This window comes from Sinohyriopsis cumingii, chromosome 17 (assembly GCF_028554795.1).
Source record: "Sinohyriopsis cumingii isolate HCF-2022 chromosome 17, ASM2855479v2, whole genome shotgun sequence".
Taxonomy (NCBI): domain Eukaryota; kingdom Metazoa; phylum Mollusca; class Bivalvia; order Unionida; family Unionidae; genus Sinohyriopsis; species Sinohyriopsis cumingii.
Window position 1 is genome coordinate 88,410,462 of NC_142977.1, and position 25,993 is coordinate 88,436,454.

At 36.2% G+C, this 25,993-nt stretch overlaps 1 protein-coding gene across 3 annotated transcripts in view; it reads right to left on the reverse strand.

Annotated features, from left to right (window-relative positions):
- LOC149779387 (cAMP-responsive element modulator-like) overlaps positions 1-24,669 on the reverse strand; it is a 52,244-nt gene extending 27,575 nt beyond the window's left edge. The window contains exons 1-2 of one of the 3 annotated variants that reach the window (XM_089940036.1): positions 24,527-24,669; positions 18,347-18,534 (exon numbers count right to left, since the gene is read on the reverse strand). In XM_089940036.1, the coding sequence (XP_089796162.1) occupies positions 18,347-18,523 (177 nt within the window). In that variant the 5' untranslated portion in view covers positions 18,524-18,534; positions 24,527-24,669. The other 2 variants (XM_089940035.1, XM_089940034.1) reach the window with 2 other exon arrangements.
- Between the last annotated feature and the right edge of the window lie 1,324 nt (positions 24,670-25,993).

The window sequence follows — 25,993 nt, forward strand, 5'->3', positions numbered from 1 at the left end:
TCCTCATGCGCGCTAACAAAATTGCAAGAATATGAAAAGTTAAACAGCGCAGCCACGAGCACCTACTCGATATTGTCGTTGCTGATATCATCAAGTCTTGACGATACAACAATATCACATTCCGAATTTGCCAAAATGGCAAAGATGTATGAAGACTACACTGGTCATTTGAAGCGACAAAAGATAAATAATGACGGAATTACTTCAACAGATAGTCGCAAATACAAGCGCAGCGCGAACTTCTTCAATAACAGTAACCTCAACTAGACCAGAATTCAGTATTAATTTTCCAACTGCGATTCCAGTAAGCGAGATCGCGTTGGCACAATTACGAGTATATCACAGTTGGCCCAATATCAGATCAAAATCGTTTGGTGGATTGCCAGCAAATAATTCACTGGTATTTGCATATAAAAATAAACCCAATGGCACACCAGACTGGAACATCATTGGGTTACCAACCGGGTCTTATCAAATCGAAGAAATCAATGAAGAATTACAACGTCGAATAAAAAATATCACAACAAAGGAATCTAAGATAACAAAAACTGTTCATGAGCCAACGCTGTCTTCTGCCATCAAAATAAGCACCCCAGACTACGCCGTGGATATATATAATAGTTCGATCAGAACAGTGTTAGGATGGCCTCAAAATCCACCACCGATGCCACCAATACCACCAGAACCTAAAAAGTCTGATTATGTCACCGACAATAAGTCATATCACGAATTTAGACCATTATACAGAAAACACCTGGATGATATAAAAGATGCAGTGTATGATGGTAATATTTCCACTCACGGTGATGATTTTTGATTAAATTTTCGTAAGCAACTCCCTGATGGAAACACTTTACCTCTTGATTTTAACGTAGCAGTAACCGCTAAATATTTCAGAGTAATTAATCAAATACATAAAACAGAACTAGAGCAACTACGGCATCACTTCCAAGAACATCTTTTTTATGCTAGTTTACGCGGTGACATCATCAGACACATAGAAGTCGTAAATCAGCTTGCATACGACATGGAATACGTTAACATACGATTTATTCAGGGTATATTAAACGCTAAAGATGGCTTTGCTAGAACATCTTTTGCAAGATAAATATAAAATACGCGTAGAAGATATTCCAGCATTTAAACTTCCCGGATATAACGTGCCCGAACTAAAAAAATCTGTCACTGACCTCATCAATGAGTTCTTTGATGATATACTTGCACAGTACAGAAAAACACTACCGGAACCAACTATCCTCAGACACAACAATAACCCCGAAGGGCAAGGCCAACGTGTATCCCCGGGCATCATAAACATAACTGAAGTGGTCGCGGTCAATCTTGTGTGTGATGTCATTGATGGCAGTTGCAGCACGGACATGACAGTATCAAATCAAGCCCAGCAAGGATTTGTTCTTTATTCATTTACTCCGAAAGATGTACCACCTGGATATCTAATCGTGCAAAAGCCAATCAATCCGGTCTATCTACGATGTCACAATCCGTGGCTGACCAGAATAAATTTCGCGCTGACAGACCAAAGTGGCCATCTTTATGATTTACAGAATGAAACACTACCTATTAGTCTGCTAGTAAAGTCTTAAGACTTTCAATCCCAAGGATTTTCAGTCCTAAGGACTTTCAATCATAGAAGTCTTCGACTCCCAAATCTTGTGATTTTCGGTCTTCGCAGAACAGTAAAAAGCAAAAAAAAAATATTTATTTTTTTACTGAAAAATCGTTCATGATTTCACGATTAATCAAGCAAGTATTATATAATGTATCACCGTGTAAAATGTTTCATACATAACAAAGAACTTCTTGATGAAGCTGTCAGTACCGCAAAAGTTACCCCGGAAATAATAGTTGTCGGTGAACATGGCAATGACGATTTTATACTTACTGATAACCAACTACAGCAACTAAAAAAACACCATATCGTGAGCGCGTGCTGCAGTATATCTCAAATTTTAAAATATATATGCGTATTTAGATCTTAGATTTATGAATATGTACCACCGCATAAAATGTTTCATACATAACAAAGAACTTCTTGATGAAGTGTTCAGTGTTGGAAAAGTTACCCTGGAAAAAATAATTGTTGATGAATACGGCAATGACGATTTTATACTGACTGATACGCAACTACAGCGACTAAAAAAAGATCATACTGTGATCGCGCATTGCGGTATACATCAAATTTTAGAATATATACATGTATTTAGATCTTAGATTCATAAATCTATATGTACCACCACATAAATGTTTTTGTGTATGACAAACAATCGCTCGAGCAAGCAGTTAGGGCTGCATTTGCACAAGAAGAAATTAACGTTAAATTCATTATTGACGAATATGGAGACGAAGACTTCTTACTAACACAGCAACAGTTAGATAGTCTCAGACGCGAGCATATTACAGTCGAACCCACTTATCTCGACCTCGGTTAACTCGCCAACCCTATTACGTCGACGTTTTTGAAGTGGAACCACCAAATTCTCTCTTTGTCTTAGCATTTTCTCATCGGTTATGTCGATTCTTTTATGTCGCCGAACCCTAATATCTCGAGCACAAAAGAGGGCCAAATTTGCCACTTAAAGTCGGTTATCTCAATCCCCATGACCAATCGCCGGCTTTTGAAAATGTTAGTTATCGATGCCACTTCACTATCTCACTACCGTATTTTCGCGTATATAAGACGCGTCTTATACAAAGTTTTACGTACCCCTCACCCAGGGTGCGTCTTATATTAGTGGGCGTCTTATCTAAGTATTTTTTAACATGAACAAACGGTACAGTGTGTGATACTGAAGGACGATTATTGCGGTCGATATTCACGTTTCACGATTTTCATTCCTAGTTGTAAAAACAATTGGGTAAGTGTTCAGTAATTACCACGTGTACCAATCCAATGCAGGGCCTGGGATCGTCCTGGGCTGCGCCAATGTCGCAAATTGCGATTTTTTTTTTCCCTTATTGGCGACAAAAATGTCCCATCTGGCGATTTTTTTGGTGACAGACTTTTTGGTTATTTAATTTGTACAAACAATCATGGATTTGGACTGGATAAATTAAAAAGGGAGAACGAAAGGAAGCCACAAACTTGATGGCGTGATCACCGATGAAGACATTGTATCAAGTGTGCAGTCAGCACAGGCAAGCACATCTGCATGTGGCAATGACAAAGAAGATGAAGAAGATGCGGACGAAGATTTGGAACCAATTCCCTCAGCTGGTGAGGTGGTAGAAATGCTATAGAAAATTTGACGGTATGGTTCTTTTGTAGGAGATGAAACTGTTTTAGACAGCATAAATAATATTGAAGCATTTGTTTTCAAGCAGACTGTTAAAGGCAAAAAGCAACAAAGCATTATAGACTTTGTAAAGAAACCATAGTAACCGCGTGTACGATACTTTTCAGAGCTGTGTCAGAGTGAAATGACTCACAAATTTAATTTTGACACTGGTTAGCTTTTTGTAAAAACAAACTACACCCGGCGCGTTTTTTGTGATTTTGTGAGCGATCTTTGTGTTTGCAATGTTGGAGAATATAATAAAGGTTTGTATCGAGAATCGACGGTGGTTTGTATTGTATACTGGTAAATCTCTGCTGTTAGTTGGTGCACATATGCCTTTTGTTGTTAGCAAACATGTATGTACATTTTTATAGCATGCCGATCGCTTCATCAAACAAATCGCGGCAACGCTGTTGTGTAAAAAAACCTCCAAAAACGTGCATGTACATTCTCATTTATTAACGCACATCATGTACATAAAGAAATTTCAAGCACATGGTAATATATTGCCGCCATATTGGTTTTCGTTTATCTCGATCATCGGTTATCTTGACGCTTTTTGGCAAACCCCTAGGCCGGAGACATAACGGGTTCAACTGTATTTCAATTGTATGCAACAGAGATCAAATTCTCAATTATGCTCACTCTTGCATTAGACCCTATCGAATAAGGGAAATATTGAAATCAGGGAAGTAAAAAAATATATCATTCTTTTTTACTTTGAATTTCATTTCCAAGTACTTGACTTCTAGGTATATCAAGGTGAGATATTTACTTCCTCGTCAGCCTTGACTTTGTCAGCAGACATACAATTTTTCAACTTCCTTACACGAGTATTTATTATCTTCCTTGTTTCATATTCTTGAGCTAATTCCAACCTAATTTTTTCAATAGCACGAGACAATGAAACAAATTCATTTATTTGTGCTTCTTCTACTGTAGCCAGCGATTTATATAAATTTGTTTGTATCATCTTTATAAATCGGTACTGAGCATGAAGAATATAACGCCCTGCGCATTTAGCTTCATGTAGTGATTCAAAATCAGACATAATTGTTTCAGGATTTAGTGATATATTAAATCCGTGCTCTTCTAATTTTTTAATAGCAGCAATCACATCATTGATATTTTCGTAATTCATATACATATAAATATTATATATTTAAAAGAAAAAATAATTGCACACCACATCTCCTTGAGTCTCTAGCTTATCAAATGATATGCAACCAAACTCAGGAGCGGAAACACAACCCCGATGTGAGCCCCTAACCTGTCAAATAACAGTCTAGAAAGCCCAGAGGGTGTGTTTGCAAAAGACGAAACATTCCCCGTGTTCAACCCCTAGCTTACCCGAATGATATGCTAGCAGGTTCATATAGGGACAGTACAACATATAGTATTTACATTTGTAAAGCTTCTAAAGTGCCACCGCATCTTAGCAAGCTTACAGTAGGACAGTACAACATATAAGGACGGCACAGACAGATACGGGGTTATATTCTACGCTCAACAAAGTTGCACACCCTCCCCCAAAATCAATCCCGCGGGGTGCAAAATGTCACCCTGTCAGGGTGATAACGCGGAAAGTTGTGCAACTTTGTTGGGTTTCGAAAACCCCGTACATAATTCGGACACTATAGTATATAAACTGACTGATACTTGGAAGTTCAAAAATAGCTCACTCGGTTTTTTGTACTTGTTTTCTTAAATATAATTGCAGAAAAAATATAGACAAACCATAAAACCAAACGAATGTAATAAAACAAGGATTTTATCTGTGAAAAAAAATAATAATTTATTGTACACCTGCCCGTGTGATAGTTTTTGATAAAATTCTTGATAAAATCAACGGAAAGTAATTGAAGACCCTGTTGTGATTGTATAGGTAACACGGAGAACTGTTTACCCGTTTGTAGTGTATATCGTTAACAAATTCTTAACTGAATTTAAATTCTGAACTGGATTTTAAATTCTGAATTTATATTGCTTATGAAAAATACCTGTACTGACAAACGCAAGACTGTAATGCAATTGTAAAAAAAATAATTGTATACCGCGCAATCACTTTGACAAAGGGAAGGAACTAATTGCATGAGATATGCTTAATGGAGTAATCTCCCATTTATATTAAAAAACTTCAGGATTTTTAACAATAATGAAAAACAATTTTTTGTTTATTATATTTTTTTGAGAGGGCAGACTTGTATTTTTTTCTGCGACTTTTCGTACTGAGGCCGCACAAATATCAAAATACTTGGCAGCTGAGTTCATTGAGTGAAATATTTTTTCTTCACTGGTACTTATGTTGAAAGATTTAACTGCCCTAGGCTCTCTCTTTCCCCCAGCATCCCCACATGCAACATTTCGGCGTTGTGTGATAGCCTGTAAATTTTGAAGAGAATTATCAAGTTTGTTGTTGTTAATATGAGCAACTACAAGATCGTCTATGATCTCTCCAAAGAAACACTCGAACACGACCCTGTGATTATGATACCTCTTTTTCCCAACAGTGAATCTAAGATAACCAGCATTACTAACAACACCAACTGGTTTTTTCAATCTACAGTGCCTGACTATTCCCTCACGATTCGCTTCGTAATTCTTAATGATAGGATGTGGGACAAATTCTTGGCTCATTTATATATATAATGTATTTGTCTAATTTATAATTTGTCTGAAAACTTAGTAAATAATCGCGCTCACATTTTAGCACAACATCGTTATTTTTTTGGTTATAATATCGCTTAAGTTCACGGTATCTCTTTCCTCTGCAACTTGCACATAACTGTGTTTTACCCCTGACCCCAACACCACATCGCAGACACGGTATTGGTCCTAAACTCCCCCTTCGGATGCTTTGGGAATGTCCCCAGCAGAATTATTTTCTGCAGGATTTATTACAAGGAATTACGGATCCAACCTGAAGCCACTTGCATTTATTCATTATATATAATATTTCTTATTTAAATGTTTGTCTTAAATATAATATGGAGGAGTTTGAAAGATTATCTGCCATTGGCACCGGGAAAGCTTCTAGATTCGATCTTGACAGACTAACCCCTGACTCACGGAGATGGGCCCTGACTGATCTGTTTGATATTATCAGGAATGCCAAAAAAGAATTTCATAATGACGGTGCCTCTCACGTATGGTCCACATTTAAAATTATATGCGACATTAACTCTGTCAAGGACGCTACAATGAATGATGCACGAGCGAAAACAATTATTGATTATCTCTTTGATAATCAGAAATATTTTTTCAGAATAAAATTTATTGTGCAAGTAGATTCCGATACGTTGATTATCGGTGACAAAAATGACCCTGTCCTTGCTAATGGAAAAACCATTCTGTTAAGTAAAGATTCCAAACCAGAAATGTTGACTGGGATTGATAAACCATATTATGCTTGAGCGTATCCTGTGACCGCGGTCATTTATGGAATGTATCCAATAAAAAAAACAAAAATCAATAAACTCACCCCAATGAGATTGTCAAGGCTGAATTGTGTAGCCGAGCGAGTAATGGAACATTTTAAAAATGCAATGCGCAGAAATGGTCTAACTGATCTAAGACGTTCCAAGATAGCAGCGTGGGCTGAAAAGGTCAAGGATACAGGAGCGTCAATAAACGATGTTGCCGAGCTAGAAAAAGCATTAAGATTTCCCATAACCGTAACAACGATAACAGAAGAAGTATTATACAAATTGAAATATAATCGATCTGGAGCTCCAATAAATATCATTGATCATAACGCTCATGCTTGGACAAATGCAGTTACAATATTTCCGCGGGATCGTGTTGTGAAATATTATTCGGGAAATATATTTGATTTTATTAAACAGATAAGCAAAACCGACCCAATGTTGATGTGGTTGTTTAAAAGTTCCGAAGATGGCAAGTATGATCAATTTGTAAGACCCAGCAGTGAATTATACCGGACGGAATCTCTGCAACAACAAATGAAAAAACTCGCAGAGAAATATTCAGAAAACACTGAGCAGTTATTAACTAATTGCTTTACAGTTCTGAGTGTTGCCACTCACACCGCCTGAGAAAGAAATTTGTGGAGGCCAACCCAAAGTGAGTGTCTCGAGGATATACAATTGAGTTGTGTCGAGTATGGACACGGCAGTTTGTGGACTACCAAGTATGACCACAGCGAGATGATTTCCGTGGATATGATTGCGTGTTATCCAGGAAGCTTTCTTGGGATGGACGAGTGTAACGAATACTTTAAAAGATTGGACATCCCACGAACTCGGGTTGCTATAAACGGTCCTTTACCCAATTTTCCCGACAGGATTTGCTCGTGTGACGTCGTTTGAATTTGCTAAAGAGCTTCATCCGTGCTGTTATGTTTGGTTTGGCAGACACTTTAGTGAAAAGCGTTGGGCACCAATAGGGTTGTTGCAATATATGCTTGACAGCCGAATACTGGTATCTTTGACTGTCAGTGAAGCAATCATATAATATCGACCGCAGACTTTGGTTTGGTTACCAACACCGGAGCGTATCAGTCTCGATGAAGTCATTGAAGAATATGCATGAGAGAGTCCAAATACTCCCATGGATGTCATTGTCAGTGAGGCTCCTAAAGTTCTTAAGATTAAACTCAGCAATAGTGAAAAAACAGCAAAGGATCTTGGGAGAAGAATAATCAGTAAATTTACTCAAGGTGGTGCATATGATCATAAACTACATCAGTCACGATTGATTATTGATGATGCTGAATTAAATTTTATAACTGCTGATACCGCTGCGAGAAATATATTTTGTAATCGGGAGGACGCTTTCTTGTCTGATAGGAAAAAGTTAGGCACAATTGTAAGTTATATTAATGGAGAATCACCTCAATACACACATTTAAGATCTTCGATGCTGGCTTATGTTTCTATAAACTTACTATCAATGATAAATCGATTTCCTGACACTGCAGTTAGAGTTGCAACGGATTCATTTTATATCAATAAAAGATATTCAGAATCACTGGCTTGTTTTACAAGTAATGATGAATCATGGAGTTCGTGGAGAATAAAAAAGGAAATGTTACATGGATATTGTGAATCCGCGGATGTGGCTATCAAAGATAATTATTGTAAATCAGAATTATTAGAAATGTCTTCTGCAGCATCTGTGAATGATCCAATCACTAGACACAAAACCGTTTATTTGAACGGACCGGGTGGGTCTGGTAAGACAACTCGAGCGATTGAATTATTTCGAAATTCAGATATGATTGTGCTAACACCTACACACAGACTCGCCAGGGAGATGAAAGAATGAGGAGTTAATTCTTGCACTTATCACGGCTTTTTTAAGTACAGCGGTGGTGTATGGACTTCAGATTGAATGGGAACAAAATATATTCCTGAGAAAGTAATCTGGGACGAAATAGACACAGTGTCGTTAGATATATTAAAATTGTTCCTGGATTGGCTGCTAACAAAAAATACAGCTGTGATAATGTGCGGCGATCACGGTCAGCCACCACCTTTTGTTGGTCCATCTCCGCATTTGTGGTTAAAAGATTTTGTTGATTATTATGAAGAAGTGTCTGATGATCATAGAGCACTTGATGCAACACTGAAGGAATTTAAAACATTAATCAGATTACAACCGAATAAAGTTCAATGTGAAATCATGCGCGAGATGATTCCTGAAACTTCAATGAGCGACTTTTGGAAAACATGGAGACCAAGCGATTTGATAGTGGCAAGTAGAAAGATAGTCAGAGACACACTTCAACAGCAGTTATTTCAATTACAACAAGAAAAGTTTCCAATGCTGCCAGTGCCATTGTGTTATAGACCAGCTGATACGCAGTTACAGAATACAGATGTTGATATTCCTGGGAACTTGACAGAGTCAAGGAAACAGAATTTAGTATTGAATGATATTGTCACAGTTGATGTCACTGTTGTTGAAGATGCACTAAAAATGAACAAATCCCCGTGGACGCTAGGATATGCAATGACGATACATTCATCTCAAGGACTGACTATCAGTGATACAACTGTCTGGATCGTTGATGATCGAATCGAGTGGTCAAATTTAGTTTACTTATCTGTGTCCAGAGTCAGAAGAATATCTCAGCTGCTAAGAATTGTCTTGGAAGAGTGAATGGCTAATAATAATGAAAACAACAATGATATAATAAGAAAAAAATTAGCCGGTTACAGAGTGACAAAAAAAATAATCGCGATTTCGACCTTGATGTTGAATTTATTAACGCGTTAAAACAACAGCAGAATAATCACTGTGCGAGCTGTAATTGTATAATGTTGTGGCAGTATTCGAGTAAACACCCAAAACAATTTACCATAGACAGAAAAGATAACAATCTTGGTCATACACGACAAAATGTGATGCTGACCTGTCTTGAATGTAATCAAAGTCGTGGTGCTAGTTAAGTGATCTGGGCGGTAACTGTGTGTCCTCGGGAATTACTTGCAATTGTTCACGTGTGAATCCACGTTGAGGAGCAGTCGAATCCAGCCTGTAGATTGCTGGTCTACCAGTAGATCTAGTTATGTTAGATATCTTATGTGTAGTAATACTCCAAATGGGATCAGTCGCTCTTCTTTTACCACCTTCAAGTTCACCTGGTTCATATAAATATCTCAGAGTGACACTACCCAGCATTGGTCGTGCTGAAAAACCACATCGTTGTACAGGTATATGTTTTTTAGTGACCGCGATGGCAGGTTTCATGTTGGTTGTTCGAGTAATTTCATTATTTAATGCAGCTATCACGCTTGGTAATCTTGCAACCCATTCGCGCGATCTCTTGTCCTGAATGAATTCCTTTGCGTATTGATATCCAAATAACTGCTCAGCAAGTGTTCGATTAAATCGCTCAACAATTGCCTCATGACGGTGAATTGCAGTATGTCCTCGCCTGATGGTGACGTTATGTTGCTTCATCGTTGATGATACTGCACCCTGAAATTCTTTACCAGGATCAACTTGTAGCAGCTGTGGCCATCGTAGACCACCTCGTTGATAAATTCGTTCAAACGCAGGAGCAACCTCAGATGCTGTTTTAGTCGTTAACGGTTCTGCATCTTTGTATCTACTTGCAACATCAACTACAGTTAACGCGTACTTGTATGTTTTGCGATGAACAGTATCATGTGGCAGAAATAATATATCAGCCTGATGAACTTCATTTGGCACACTAACATTAAAATGTGCAAAGTGAATTTGTTTCGGCGGTGGTTGGTAAATTTGCCATATTGCTTGTTTGGATAACCAATCTGCTGCAGTATCACGTGTGACTTTTGCTGCGTTGGCAAGCTTGCCGATTGCTGCGCTACCTCTCCAGCATCCTCTTGGGGAATAATAAATTGACTCCATTATAATTAATTACCAGCGCCTAATACAAGCTTAGATTTCATTGCAGATTTTATCAACCAGCTAGCTAACTTTTCTTTGAAAGATTTATCAGTGATGGCATTTAACGTGTGAATTAATTTCACATCCGTGAGATGCCTATCTTGTAGATCCTTACTTCTGTAAGTTACATCATGGACATGGCATGCTTTATCGATAGCATTTATCGGATACTCACCTGGATTGGGCTGATTTAAGGCATCAAGCCTGATATCAAGTCGGGTTCCAGGACCACAGTAATTATATCCTGGAAGATGTTTTTCTCCTGGGTATTTAGCCCACGGAGTTCTGGGTAATTTTCCTAACTTGGCGGCAATATCACCTCCTCGTTTTTTTTTTTTTACTTGATGCTGGTTTTGACATGGGAATAAATTTAAACTTTTTTGTACCGCATCAGTCACACTTGCCCAAAACCGCAGATCTGTTATTTTTTGTTGTAACAATTGTTAGATCACTTGTTGGGGTACATGCTCTACATTTCATACAATATAAATCCATATTTATATTATATTATTCTAATGGAGATCACTGACTTTTCTGCTACAAGGAAACGAGAACCGGATAAGCATCACGCAGCACTACCAAATTCTGTTCGTATGATTATAATTGGCCCATCTGGGAGTGGTAAGACGCAGTTGTTGTTAAATTTAATAATGAAATGGATGAAGTGGGACAAATTGTATTTGGTAGCTCCATCCGTAGATGATCAACGTTGTTATAACGTGTTAAAAGATTTTAATGAAAATGCAAAATCGGTAACCAGTGAGGATATTATTGAGTTTATCACGGACATTAATGAAGCTCCGTCCGTAGATGATATTGATGGGAGTATTAACAATTTAGTTGTGTACGATGACGTAATGTTGGATAAACAAACAAATCCTGCCAGGATATTTTCCAGAGGTAGACACAAAAACACTGATGTGATTTATGTAACCCAACAATATACTCCTAAAGTGATTAGGGATAACTGTAATATTCTTGCTGTGTTCAACGGAGCTGACACACACACACTGCGAAATATACATCAGACTTGGTGCAATGGCATGGACATAATTAAGTTTAGAAATTTATTTAGTCATGCTCAATCAACCCCACATGGATTTATAACAATAAATTTACATGATCCTTGAACACGGTATCGAGTCGGGTTATATAAAATTTTGGATAAATTGGTTTCATAGAGAGCAGCTGAGGGGGCGACGACAACAAAACGCAGCAACAACGGCAACAATTGCGTTTACAATGAAGCATTGACGCGGTTTTTTAAAGGACTTATTTCGGCGTTTGGAGGCTTCTAAAACTTGTGGGATTCGCCCCCTCTGCTGCTATATTGGCCCTATTTTAAATCTATAGAAACATGACAATAAAAGCTTTTTTTTAAAGTTTTTATTACATTCAAAGCACAAGAATAATTATTAATAAATATAACAATACCATTATATACACGTGAAGTTCAATGTATAGCATATGAAAAGCAAGAATGAATGAGAATGTTTATTTATAACTGATAATACAAAATACTGCTTAGTCTTTATGAACAATGTCATTGACACTTCATCAATATCTGCCTCATTTTTTCCAAGACCATTTCTTAAATGTCTTCCTGAAATCACAATTTTCAACACATGGCTGAACAAAAGAAATTCGCATTAAACTTTTCTGAGTAGATATATCCATAGAATTTCGTAAATTTGTTTGGATCCAATTCTGGTGACTGAACCCCATCTCACAGTCTGCGGTTGAAATAGGGGCAACAAGTAACCCGGTAGATTCCTTAGATGCAGCTGGATATAAATCTTTGCTTCTCAGAGCTTGATTAGCCATATTCTTGTGCTTGATACAGATTTGTTTTAAAAAAAGCAAATGTTTAATCTTTCATTACGATAAGTGACTTGGGCCCTTTACAGTCGACGACGAGCATCCTTCTAGCAACATCCTGTTGTTAAGTTCAGACCATAAAAACGTGTTATCTAAGTCGATAATCCCTAAAGCACTAAACAGTCCCAAGTGCATCTCATATTCACAGTTTAACAACACGTGCAAATGATACCAAATCTTTTTGTCAACCTGTTCAATAATAGAGAATATCCACCAGCCATTCCTTATTTCCTAATAATCACATTTAAATGCTTCTCAGTTAGCTGCAATCATGTTCGAATAACGTCTTATCATCTACTGACATGATCCACTGACTGTCACAGTTAGTGAAAACAGGTATTAAGTGGCCCAAGTTGCTTGTATCAAGGAAAAAATAAAAAATTTACTTTTAAAAAAAAAATTGCCAGCAACTTTTGCTAGTCAGTAAAAATTTGTTCCCATTTTGGCGACAAATGCGAGATTTAGCAGAGGCCCAGTACTATTATAATCACCTTGCTTGCATTCCATATTCTATAAGTTTACACTTGAGTGACATATGAAGATGGATTATGGAATGACGAGAAAGGGTTTATCTGAAAATTATTCTCAAACTTAATTTACAAGGGAAAGAACTCCTTTATCCAAAGATTACATGACCGAATCACATTTATGTTGATAAGAAAGTGAAAGGGGAATACAAGCATCATGCCTCTACTTCTTGAACCCACATGAGAAGAGTGACATAGCTTCTTGTACATTAGGTATAATCAATGTCTTAATAAACAATGTAGCACAACTGAGGGTTATAGTTAAAAAGACAAGCATATTATCTGAACGTATGCTTCTAATTAGGATGAAAAGAAAAATCTTTGTAAAAAAACCATAAAAACTACAAATTGGGCCAATTAATGAGCTGTGCCTTGAGTTAATGTGGTTTGGAGGTCATCTGTGTGACTGCAACTGGACCCACCAAATTAAAGTCCCTTCTATGCGATAAAAGGCCTTGAAGGTAGAAGCTGGAGAAAGCAGACTGCAAGTCAATAATGTACCAGAATGAAAATCTGCATTCAAAACCAGGCTTATAAGGATGGCTCTAACCTTTGGGAGACATACTTAAGATCCCAAGCTGCTTATGAGGTGATATACTATTTGACACCTTTCAATTAATGCCATGGTCTCTGACCAGCCAGTCACAGTAAATATATTCAATGTACACAAGATAGAATTTCAATGGCTCAACTCAATGATCCAAGAAGTCTAGCCTCTCTGGAAGGGTCTGAAAAACCACCTTCTGATTGCCTTATGACAGCAAGTGATTCTTGATGTCAACGTCTGATTTTGTCATGAAGCAACCAACCTTTCTGTAGGAAGGTAGTTTGGATGCAGTTTGCTAAGTCTACATGCCTATGCCGAGGTGATTAAAAGCAAATCTTGCAGAATAGAACAAAAGTTAAGTTTGGGAAAACTGCACATAGTTACAACCTGAGAGGTTCCATTTTTAATCTAAAAAAAAAAATGAAGAATAAAACAAAAGAAACAACAAGAAAGAAATGTAATCTAGGTATTCAGATATCATAGACTGATAGCATGTTATGGCAAAGTGATGGTGGTGGTGGGTCATCATAAAAAGTCAGTAAAATAAGATGAAATGGAATCAATGATGGTAGCTTGTTGATAAAGAACTGATGGACAGAGAACAGGGACCATCTGAAGAAATTGGAAATCTTAAATGATTTGTGTCAATTTCTTTCTTTAACCGAATTGCTGAAATAAATCTGACTGTATACACTTGATTTGCTGGTCATCAGTTAACTCAGAGAGAGAGAGAGAATGACTGACAGATGTGTCAAAGACATTCAGAAATGACCTAAGCAAATGCACGGCCCGATCTGGATCATTCTGGCAGGGCCCCATGGAGTTATGTGCAGGGACCCCTGTGAGCATGGCATTTGGAAAAAGTTTTAAACAACTTTAAAAAAATTACTAACATGTGGGGCCCCTGTGAGCCGGGCTGGGCCAAAGCAGTTCAATCTGAGGGCAGCCCTGAGGACATTGATTCAGCAACTTAGTTATAAGCTGCTTCGCTACGCCATTATTTCTGAGGGGGTGGAAGTGGATTTTGTCAAATGGAAACATGTATTAAATTCCAACTCGCCAAACAGTATACTGTAACTCAAAAACTAAGTCAACTGGAAGTATATTGATTAATTTATTTTAATTTATTTGAATTAGCAACTGAAAAAGTTCAACCTTTTTATTAAAAGTGCATTCCATCTCTTTGTAAATCATTACAAAAGAATTCTATTGACTTAAAAGATTTAACCTTTTGCTGGTCCTATAGTTAAAACTGAGTTAAATAGTTAAGTTAAGAAAAGACCCCCCCCCCATTATCTGTCTTTATCAGTATTGCATGGGTATGCCTTTTTTAAAATTCATTTTTAGTGCAGTTTTGGACTTGTGTAATGTGTGCAAGTTAATTACGAGACAGACTTTGAATTCTGGGATGGGACGGAATACTTAAAATGCCCTACTTATCAGGTTCACTGCTCAAGTTAATATCCACTGTTTCAGCAAGATGACATGTCCAGGAAGGACTGATTGTTTCAAATTGCAAAAAGATACAGCTGATAATTTTACTACCCAGGAAAATAAAATACACATGAATTCATTCACCTGCTGTGCAGCACCTAGGACCCCCCAGCCTCAAAAATTGGTGTGAGGTACATATTTAAAGGGAAAAAGGAAAATAGTAGACACTACCTAATGCACTAAAACATCAGAAACTCTTATTTTGTTTGACAGTTCTGCCACCTTAACACTGTAATCTGCACTGAAGTATTATCTTTTACTTGGACTCTTACATTGCTGTAATAAATGTTTTATCAAGTGTTCAGATAAATATGAAAAAAGAAGCAGGGTCGTCTTATCTGCAGGCCAAGGACTAAGTCTGAAAATTTTAAAGCTTTTAACTCGATTACTAGTATTTATTGTTACTGTAGATTGCCAAAGACGAGATGACATGCCTAGTGATGCCACATGCCTCATATGATATGTGGGGCCTTGAAGTGAGACAAGTATTTTTTCTAACTTTAAACGTAGGATAATGAATAAGAAAACAGGTATTACCATACTTAACATCTATTTGATAGATGTCCATCTACCAGAAAATGCAGCCACACGTTATTTGAGCTATGGTGGTACATGTATTTTCCAAAAGAACTGCCATATTAGTAATCTCTCCATCAAGTATTTAATCCGTAACTAATCAGTGATCATTAAACTCTACGGTACGGTACAAATGCACGCCAGCTTATTATAGTGTATATATGAAAAGAAACTAAATAAAAATATTAAAGAATTATGATACTGAAATGATTTACAACAGAAACATTTTGGTATCAAGTAGAAATACATGTATGAGAGTCTTAAAGCAACCACACCAAGAGGGTCCATATGGGTTTGTTGCACACATGACTAGGAAGGGTAAAACACAGGCAAGTAGCAACATACGAGTCAGCGCGATTAATTGTTAAAAATATAATCTGTGGGATTTCTTTGACAGGTGTTTTTAGAAGTAAAAGGCAGCCACTGTTTCTCTTCTACTGTGTTTAGTTGTTTGCAAAACAAATTGGTTTGTTAGCTGTAGAGTGTTGTACAAACAACTACTGGTATGCTTAATGTGTGGTAAATGCCACTTGGATAATGGATTTGTTTTGTTGCACAATGCCAATGACTTTACTAATACGCCTACTCTCTGATGTATTGTTTAATGAGATAAGGAAGTGGTCGTGGTTTCTACTCAAAGTTCTGATTGTCACAATGCTTGAGAAATGTCCACTGACAACCAATCATTTGTTCGTCCACTGAATCATGCTACCGGCAGTAAAAAAAAGCCAACAAAAAAACGAAACAATAATAAATAATTATCCAATACAAATTGATAACCAACCACCCATGGAAAAATATTACATGATAAAGTATAAATAAGATACTACCAATTTCAAAAGTTATTTCAGTTTATTCTTTCCAGAAATTTATATTCGAGCTGATAAAACGAATAGTGTTTGAAGTAAAATAAAGTGTTCTGCTTATGACGCAGCATTCAAACTTAAAGTTACTAAATATGCAGAAGTAAATAACAACTGTGTTACAGCACAACAATTTTGTGTGAATGAGAGGTAAGGACGGGAACAGCGGAAAAGCAAAGCAGCATTAGAAGAAATGCTACGAACAAAGAAGGCTCGTCTGACTGGGATCACCTCATTCCCTGAATTGGAGAAAGAACTCTGTGATTTTGTAAGTGAATTTCAATGGATACATTCTCAAAGATGACAAATACAAGTTGGCAGATTCAAAATTTGTTGCATCAGCTGGTTGATATTATCATTTTATGTACCAGCATGGTTTTTGCCACAGGCAGCAAACAAAGATAGCGCAGAAGCTATCAGAAGACTTGGATGAAAAAAATGTAATTATTTCAGAAGTTCATCATTAAACACAAAGAGGAGTGCTCATTCGAACCATCACAAATCGGAAATATGGATGAGAGGCTTATGACCTTTGACTTACCAGCAATAAAACAGTCAATGCTGTAGGTGAGAAAACTATTCTGACAAAAACGACCAGTCATGAAAAAACACATTTCATGGTTGTTTTGGTCTGTTCAGCTGATGGATCAAAGCTACCTCCTGTCATCATTTTTAAAAGGAAGACCCTGCTGAAAAGCATGAAATTTCCTGCTGGTGTCATTGTTCAAGCACATGAAAAGGGATGGATTGAAGAAAGCGGAATGACTGAATCGTTGGTGAAAGTCTGGAACAAGAGACCTGGTGCACTTCTCCAGAAAACTTCAATGCTTGTCTGGGACATGTTTCGAGCACACAAGACAGATAAGGTCAAAAAGGCCGCAAAAAAAAAAGAAAACTAAATTGACTGTGATACCAGGTTTCACCAGTATTACAATCACTTAATGTTTGCCTAAACAAGCCATTTAAAGACAGGTCATGAAAGATGTGGTCCGAATGGGTTTGTTCAGGTGCAGGCGGGAATTTCATGAGGCCGGACATAGAATTTTGGTCGTCAAGTGGGTAAAAGACGCATGGGACTCATTTCCATCAGAAATGATTGCCAAACCATTTCGAAAGTGCTGTATCAGCAATGCCATGGATGGAACTGAGGATGATGCCAAATCTGAATCAGACAATGATAACATATACGATGATAACTTATGGGTTGGCTTATGTGAGGCTCATGCACATTTTAATGTTTTTACCGGGGGGGGGGGGGGGGCAGTTTATACGCGAATGGGCTTATACACAAGTATATAAGGTAAGATGGAAAAATATCACCCTTGGAGATCAAGTAACACGGAGCATTGACTGACAAACAAATGCAGACATAATGATGGAAATTAATTTCCAAAGTCACTGCCTTAGAGACAAACGTCAAATGCAGCAATGCAGTATCATCACCACATTCTTCTGTGTCATGACTGCCCTCACCCTATCCCCTTACATATATGCGGGTCAGAGTTCACTGTTGGATTTTAAAAATTAAAGTTGAGAATTACACGTTCCTTTTAATTTTAAAAACAATTGCTTTTTTGCAAAACAGGAGGATAACTAAACACTATTAGGCACAAATAAAACAGCCACATTTTTTAAAGTTTATTTCTACTGCTTTGTAGACATCATCTTTAAAACCATGATTTTAGTGAAAGCAAAGATGAAACAGCAACAGCCTAGAAATAAAGGACTGATCCTCTACCAATGGTAGCATAGATTTATGAGACTTACTCTCACAACTTGTATGGTAGGAACATTTTGCCCTGTTGCATGTATAACTGATGGTTGAACATGTGACTGTATAACAGACTGCACTTGAACTGGCTGGTTAGGTATTGACACTTGAACCACAGATACACTTTGTCCACTGCTGTTCTCTAATTCAGTGGGAGTGCTTCCCCCTGACATGGCGGGAGCAACTGAAATGAAGAAAACAAGATTTTCCACATTAAATTTTAAAAAATTACAAAAGTAACAACTTTCCTGTGCTGCACAAAGCAGATTCAAGTAGGATTTGCAGATAAGTGAACCAAATGAGCAAATACTGCAGTTTATATTTTAATGCCCTAGTTTAACTTCTTTCCTAAATAAGTCTTCTATTCAGAATATTTGCACAATTTTTCAAACAGAAAAGGGGGAAAGGACCATGTTGAATCTAAAGTTTTGGTAAGATCCTGCATTAAATAAGTACTTCAGACTGTACCTTGTAACAAAATTATTGCTTCTTATGAGAACATTCTTTTTGCCATTAGGAGGTACAAGGTAAACAAACATTTTTATACTTAATTTCAATGAATTTTAACCAAATTAAATATTAAATATTTCTTCTACTTTTCTCTTTTTAATTTTGATCTGTCCAGCTGTGTCCTTTATTCAGAAGCAGGACTTCCTGATAACACAGCCTCTCCTATTGCTATCAAGCTTAGCTGACCATTGATGCAAAACAATGGTTCATTCCAATACTCGAATGATGTTTTCTAAAATTAGGCATTTCGAAAAAGCCAACATAAAAATACACAGTAATAAATAAAATTAATAATATATACTTTATATCTTTATCTAGCCACACCATTAATATAACTTCTTCAAGTACATGTAGATACAAACTCTGAAATTTCAACACAAAAAAAAACAAAACAACCAAATCATGAACAATACTAACATAAAAAACAACTAATCTCATCATTTTGGCCAGATAAAGAAACTATATTTCAAACAGGACAAAGCTATCATAAAATGTCAAACCAAATGATCTGCACATTTTTCAAAGGACTATTTTTTCTTCTACAACATGCGATCTCTTCTCTCTCTCTCTCTCTCTCTCTCTATATATATATAATTAGAGATGCTTACAGCACAATGTTAAAATTGTGGCAAGTTTTGCAAGAGGTCAAGATTAATGTGTAATCGAGATTTAATGTTGCATAGCGTTGTCAAAATGACAATGCATGTTGAAAACAAATTTTTACTAAACTGTTTGTTATGATAGACACATTTTTTCCTTGATTTCAAGAAAGACTTTGATCTTGTTGATCAAGAAATTCTGCTGCAAAAGTTGGACTGTTACAGGTTTAACAATCCTTCTTTAAACTGGTTTAGATTATATCTAAACCAAAGGTCTCAACAAGTAAGCACTGGCAATATTAGCTCTCAAACTCGCACAATTCATTCAAGGGTCCCTCAAGACTCAGTTTTGGGCCCTCTCCTCTTCCTTATCTATATCAATGATCTACCATTATACAATGAATCCACAAATACAGATGTCTGCAGATGATACAACCTTGTATACATCTAATTCTGATGCTGAAGTTATCAAAATGAGATTAAACTCAGGCCTTATTCGAGTCCAAAACTAAGCACAACAAAATAGAATGGTAATTAATGAAGGTAAAACAAAAGGTGCAATTTTTGGGGACGTCACAAAAGTTACATAAGTCAGGGAACCCAGAACTATCTCTTGTAATAGATCATCATCCATCAGAAAATGTCAAACATGAAAAGCTTATAGGTGTGAGCACAGACAATAATTTATCATGGAATGACCATATTGATAATCTTTGTAAAACACTGTCATCCAAAATTGCCCTACTCAGCAGAATCAAGAAATATTTACTTATAGAAACTAGAAATCTTTACTATAAGTCATATATTCTTCCAACAACGGATTATTGTTCAAATGTATGGGGAAACTGCTAAATGTGAGCTTGACAGGATTTATAAACTTCGGAAACCAGCAGCACGCATAATTTGAGATGCATCTATTGATCATCCCTCAAAAGCATTATTTACAGAACTCAAATGGTTCACAATATATGACAGGATAGATTTTCACAAGGCAGTTCTTTTATATAAATGTCTACATGGAACTGCACCAGAGGATCTTCAGGCCTTTGTCAACACAATACCAGTTGAGAGCAATATCAAATGAAAACCTACCACCAAAACCAAGAACAGAACAATTTAAAAAGAGCTTCTAATACTCTGGTACAGTTATGTGGAACAAGCTTCCACTACACGTAAAATCTGCTGAAAATAGTAGAGTATTTAAGAAGAGATATCATGAGCATTTATGTGCTTCTAATAGATAATGGAATTCAGTATTTTAATCCTAAACATGTTAAAATAAACAGTAATTATTGCTATCTTCATATAATGTGCATTGTTATACTCTCCGGCCTCAAGGGAGAATAGTCCTTAATTAATGAGTCGCCCTCTATAAATAAAGCATTATTATTATTATTATCCTTTTTCTTGAGGCAGTTTACTGTAGTCATGTTGGTGTTCAGCACCAAATATTTCAGTAATGGGTGTCATTTTTGAGAATTGTATTGTACACACTGTTAAACGGCAATTATTCACTTTATCTGGATCCTTATTCCTTTGAAAGGACATTATTTACACCCCCCGAGAAACATGCATGGCAAACTCAATGTTTAAGTACACAGAGTCAACATTTTTGGATGCGACCAACCTAAAGGTGTGATCCTGTATAATTCGGATTAAATGTTACATGTTGATAAACAAATTCATACTACCCTATACTGTGAGAATCAGACTTGACACGTTCTTTACTTGACCCAGTTTGCTACATGGCCACCATTGTAAATGTCCATAGTGACTGATAATTCTTGTCTGTATGTTTCTTGATGACAACTACGGTGCAGATCATTCAATAATCAGGACTGAACAGGCTTTGCTTAAGCAAAATTAGTATTATAATCAAAACAACAATTTATATTTAATTTGAGTAAATGTAAAACATGGCCTGTAAAAAAAAATTCTTTAGCTGGCTATCACTATAAAAGTTCAAGGCAATTAATCATTTTCATTTGGGAAGGTGCAGAGCATTTAATTATCATGATTGGATAGACTTTGCTTAAACTAATTTAGTATTAAATTTTGTAAGAACAATATTGAATTTATTTCGAGCAATATTGAATTTATTTCGAGCAAATGCGCCCACATGTTCACACTGACATAATTTTTTGTTATTAGACACGTATACAAAATACAGATCAAGAACTACTATATATTTATATATACATGTATATACCTTTCCATTCTCCTTCAGCTAGCTGGAATTGCTGAGATTTGTTTTGTATGCAAAAAAAATATTATTTCGCTTCAACAATCTCTCTCGATTCCGGTTTCGTTCTATGGCACTGAACTCAGTTTGAACTTAAAAATTCCTGCGAACTAAAACTAAACTTGAGAACTAATCCTTTCTTGGTCCAAATACAACTTAAAAGCTTTTGTGTAAAGTTTCTGGCCGGAAATACCCACGGGTGATTACGCAAGAGTGTAACCATCAACTAAAGGGGAATTCCACCGTAAAAATCCGGGAATACACCACTGAAACATGGAAGTGACAGCGCATGCATTCAATGGTTGTCGACACGAGAACGTCACTAATATCAGCAGTTTAACCAAATGTTTCCATTGGCTTTCAAAACATAAATCATTTCACTTTATTTATAAAGGTCAACAAGGTTCGGTGTCACTTCCTAAGAAATGAGTACCTACCAATTACGCACTTTTCGTCACCAACTTTGCCGCAATTATAGTGGATAAACCTGCAGTATACGTAGTCGCCACGTCAAACTACAACCATCAGCGTCACAGCTTCTATAAACAAGACCGCATCACATTGCCTATATGAAATATTATTCCGCCGACCACACGGTATTCAATTACATTTAATTCGCTCAATACTAAGAATGACGTCATTTGGTAAATGTTTATGGCACTTCTTTTTCTTGTGAACTTCGTATCACATTATTATGACAACTTTAAGCCAATTTTTGTGTACTATAAAAAATGACTAAAATAAAATAGATTGTAATATATCTACTTCATAAGAATATACATCTTTCTATCCTATTTGTCAAACACTAATGAAAAAAATTGGCTGAACTACTTTTCTAAGCCAATGCTACTTTATGTGTAAACAGGTTTCCCTTACTGAACACGAAGGCTCTGAAAGGGAAGTCAACAGTGTGTTCCAAGGAGGAAAAAAGAAATCAAACATTTCTTTATGTTACGTACATGTTATTTGCACATTGCCCTTCGTTTTAATTTTTAAAAACTAATTTGAGAGCATTCATTTCTCGCATTATTGTGTCAAAAAACTTACAATATAAATGTTTCTGATATTTTGTGCTACATTTTATTTCGTTTAGTCATTTTAAGCGAGCCTCTTTGTTTTTTGTTTATTTTCGAACATACCAGAATTGATTCAACATGACTCAGTCGTAACAGACATAATGATGCCAAAGTTGAGAACTGAGGTTGAATAACCATTTTTTTTTTCAACAATATTTAAAAACAGAAGAAGAAAAAATGTACTTGGAAATGTACGTTATGCAGCTCTAAACTGTTGATTTCATGGTTAACCAAGAGGAGGACACAGAGCTAAAGTCATGCAGTGGACGGACAGACTATGGGAATTTTGATGGATAATGATCAATTAAGTTTCCTAATTATACCAAATATATATATATATATATATATATATATATATATATATATATATATATATATATATATATATATATATATATATATATATATATATATATGTATGTATGTATGTATATATATATATATGTATATATGTATATGTATATATATATATATATATATATATATATATATGTATATGTATATAAATATATATATATATGTATATATATATATGTATATATATATGTATATATATATGTATATATATATATATATATATATATATATATATATATATATATATATATAAGACAGCTAATTTTGACGTACATTGATATCACCTTGTCAAAATAAGTTTTAGTATTATTTTAATCCATTCAAAATTGAAACATTCAATTGGTTTTGATAAACTTCAGTAATAAATCTCTTGTCCACATTGAGGCTATGTAAACGTACAACTCAATCGGGATCCGAATGACGAGTTGTGTCACGTCGACAAAAGGTCTCCCTGCTGATGATGTTGAATTGTTGCTTTAAATCAGGCCGTCTATAAATAAATTGTATCCTATCTTATCGTGTTACGTAGTGAAAAGGCTAATGCAACAAACATGTGTTTATAATTTATATAGTTTAAACTCCAAATATAACTTGTAAATTTTATCTGAATGCGCGTAGTTAAAAGAATGAATACATTATTGATTTCTTTAGCTCATTATTTGTCGTGTCCTCTGACCCGATTATGGTCAAATTAATTTTCAGCACAAAATAATAGCGTAGTTGGGAGCATACGCAACTTCGAGGTCAGTCACATGTAGCGTAATTTTGTCTCGCAGATATAGCCGATGTATTTAAGAGTATGCAATTTTCACATCAAAGCGCTCCTAAGGGTATTCAACGACAGTAAATCCAAACATTTCTAGTGCAAGGGTTGAACACCAACACACTCATATAGGACAAAACAACGTATAAAAAAAATAAGTCTTTATTTAACGTTGCTTTTTGTTTGCAGCAAATAACATTGACTGTTTCTCAGCTAATTTTGAGTTATAAGAAGCTGAGCTGAGGCAGATTATATTGCTCGAAGGTACTGAAAAATTCCTGTCGGCACTGAGGTTCAAACTTGCTATCCACCACCTACGAGTCGGACGCATTTTCAACTTGAGCTATCCCGAAATAGTCCGATAAATCAACCTACCAAATCTGTTTTGATACTAATGAACGATATACAACTTAGTCACCTAGGTGTTTATTGATATAGCTCTATTTTAAGTGCGTGTTTTAACAAGGCTCAAATACTGTCATACTAGTCCGGTAAATCAACCCACCTACCCCCATTTGTGTTGCTACTGATGGATGCTACGTTGTCTGATGTCACCTGTTCATTAAAATATGCAATTGTGCTGCTGCAAATCTTTCAGGAACACACCTGCGTACAGTTTAGACACTTACCGGTATTTGGTAACAGGACAGAGGGTTGTCATATTCCACGTGGATTTAAAAGTCGTCAAAGATAGGATTTTATCCGGAGATATTATGTACATATCGCCAAAAGAACCCTTCAGCCGACGGTAACTCAACAGCCGCAAGACATACCGGTAAGTTTATAAAATATACATCGAACAGGAGTGTCTGCAGTTTTATGCAGGTTATTATAAAGATGTGATGTCATCCCTGAAAACACCAATCATTATATCATTATAGGTGTGTGGTTGATTTATCGGCCTACATAAGACGGGCACAAATGAAAAAAATGGGCTATGTTCTGTTGGTCTTGTGGTTCACCAATCAGATCATAAGTAGTGAAAGGGGACGATTCAGCCTCAATGAGAATTAGCATTACAGACCCCCCCCCCCGGGACGGTTTAGCCTCAATGGAAATTTAACATGGAGAAAAATCGTGGGACTGTTTAGCCTCAAGGGAAATTTAACATGGGAATATGGGACTGTATAGCGTCAAAGGAATTTAAACAGGGTGGGACTGTATAGCGTCAAGGGAAATTGAACATAAGATTTTTTTTTTTTTAAAAAAAAAATGGGGTAGGCAATGGAAAGTCATTCTCTTTTCGAGACCTATGAGTGGCCCTGAAAAGGGCCTTTGGGTTTCTTCTGCTTCTAATTTCTTCTATTTCTCCACCAACTTCTTATTTTCTCTCCTACACTCTTTCTCTTCTTTTCTTTCTTTTCTTCCTTTTTTCTCTTCTTTCTTCTTCTCCTCCTCTTCTTTCTTCCTCTTCTCATTTTCTTCTTCTTTTTCAATTTTTTTCATTCCATGCTTTTATCCTTATCCTTTCCTCTTCATCCTCCTTCTCCTCCTTTATTTCTTTCATCACATCACTTATCATGTCCTTTACTTTTCTTAAGTTGTTAATCTCCATCTTCACTCGATGGGGACTATAAGAATAGTGATCTTCGTTTAGTCTCACTAGCATTTGTTCCATCATGCCCAAATTATCCAGGACGTCTTGCAATGTTTGCAATTTATCGAGGTGGTTTGAAGCCATCTTCTCTGTAGAATGGGTTGAACGACGAATACTGTGGGTTCTTATACGAAAAGCGCGGACGTGATGGAAAACATCCCCATCAAACGAAATTGATCTTACCTAGATCATGACCTAACCACGCGCGGACATGAAGGAAAACATCCCCTACTTTTCTCATTTCATATAATATACTATTCACATAAGTGAACCATCAATAAACAAACCCCAAATCTACTATTCACACACGTAAAGCATTAAAATGAAACCTAAATCTACTATCCACACAAACATACGTGAGCGCTTACAAACACACACACACACACACAAGAAAAAAGAGTCAGTGTTTATATTCACACTACTCTACATACACATTGGCAAATGGATTGTTATATCTTTTCTAGAGATTGGGGTAGCCCTGAAAAGGGCTGTTTTTTAA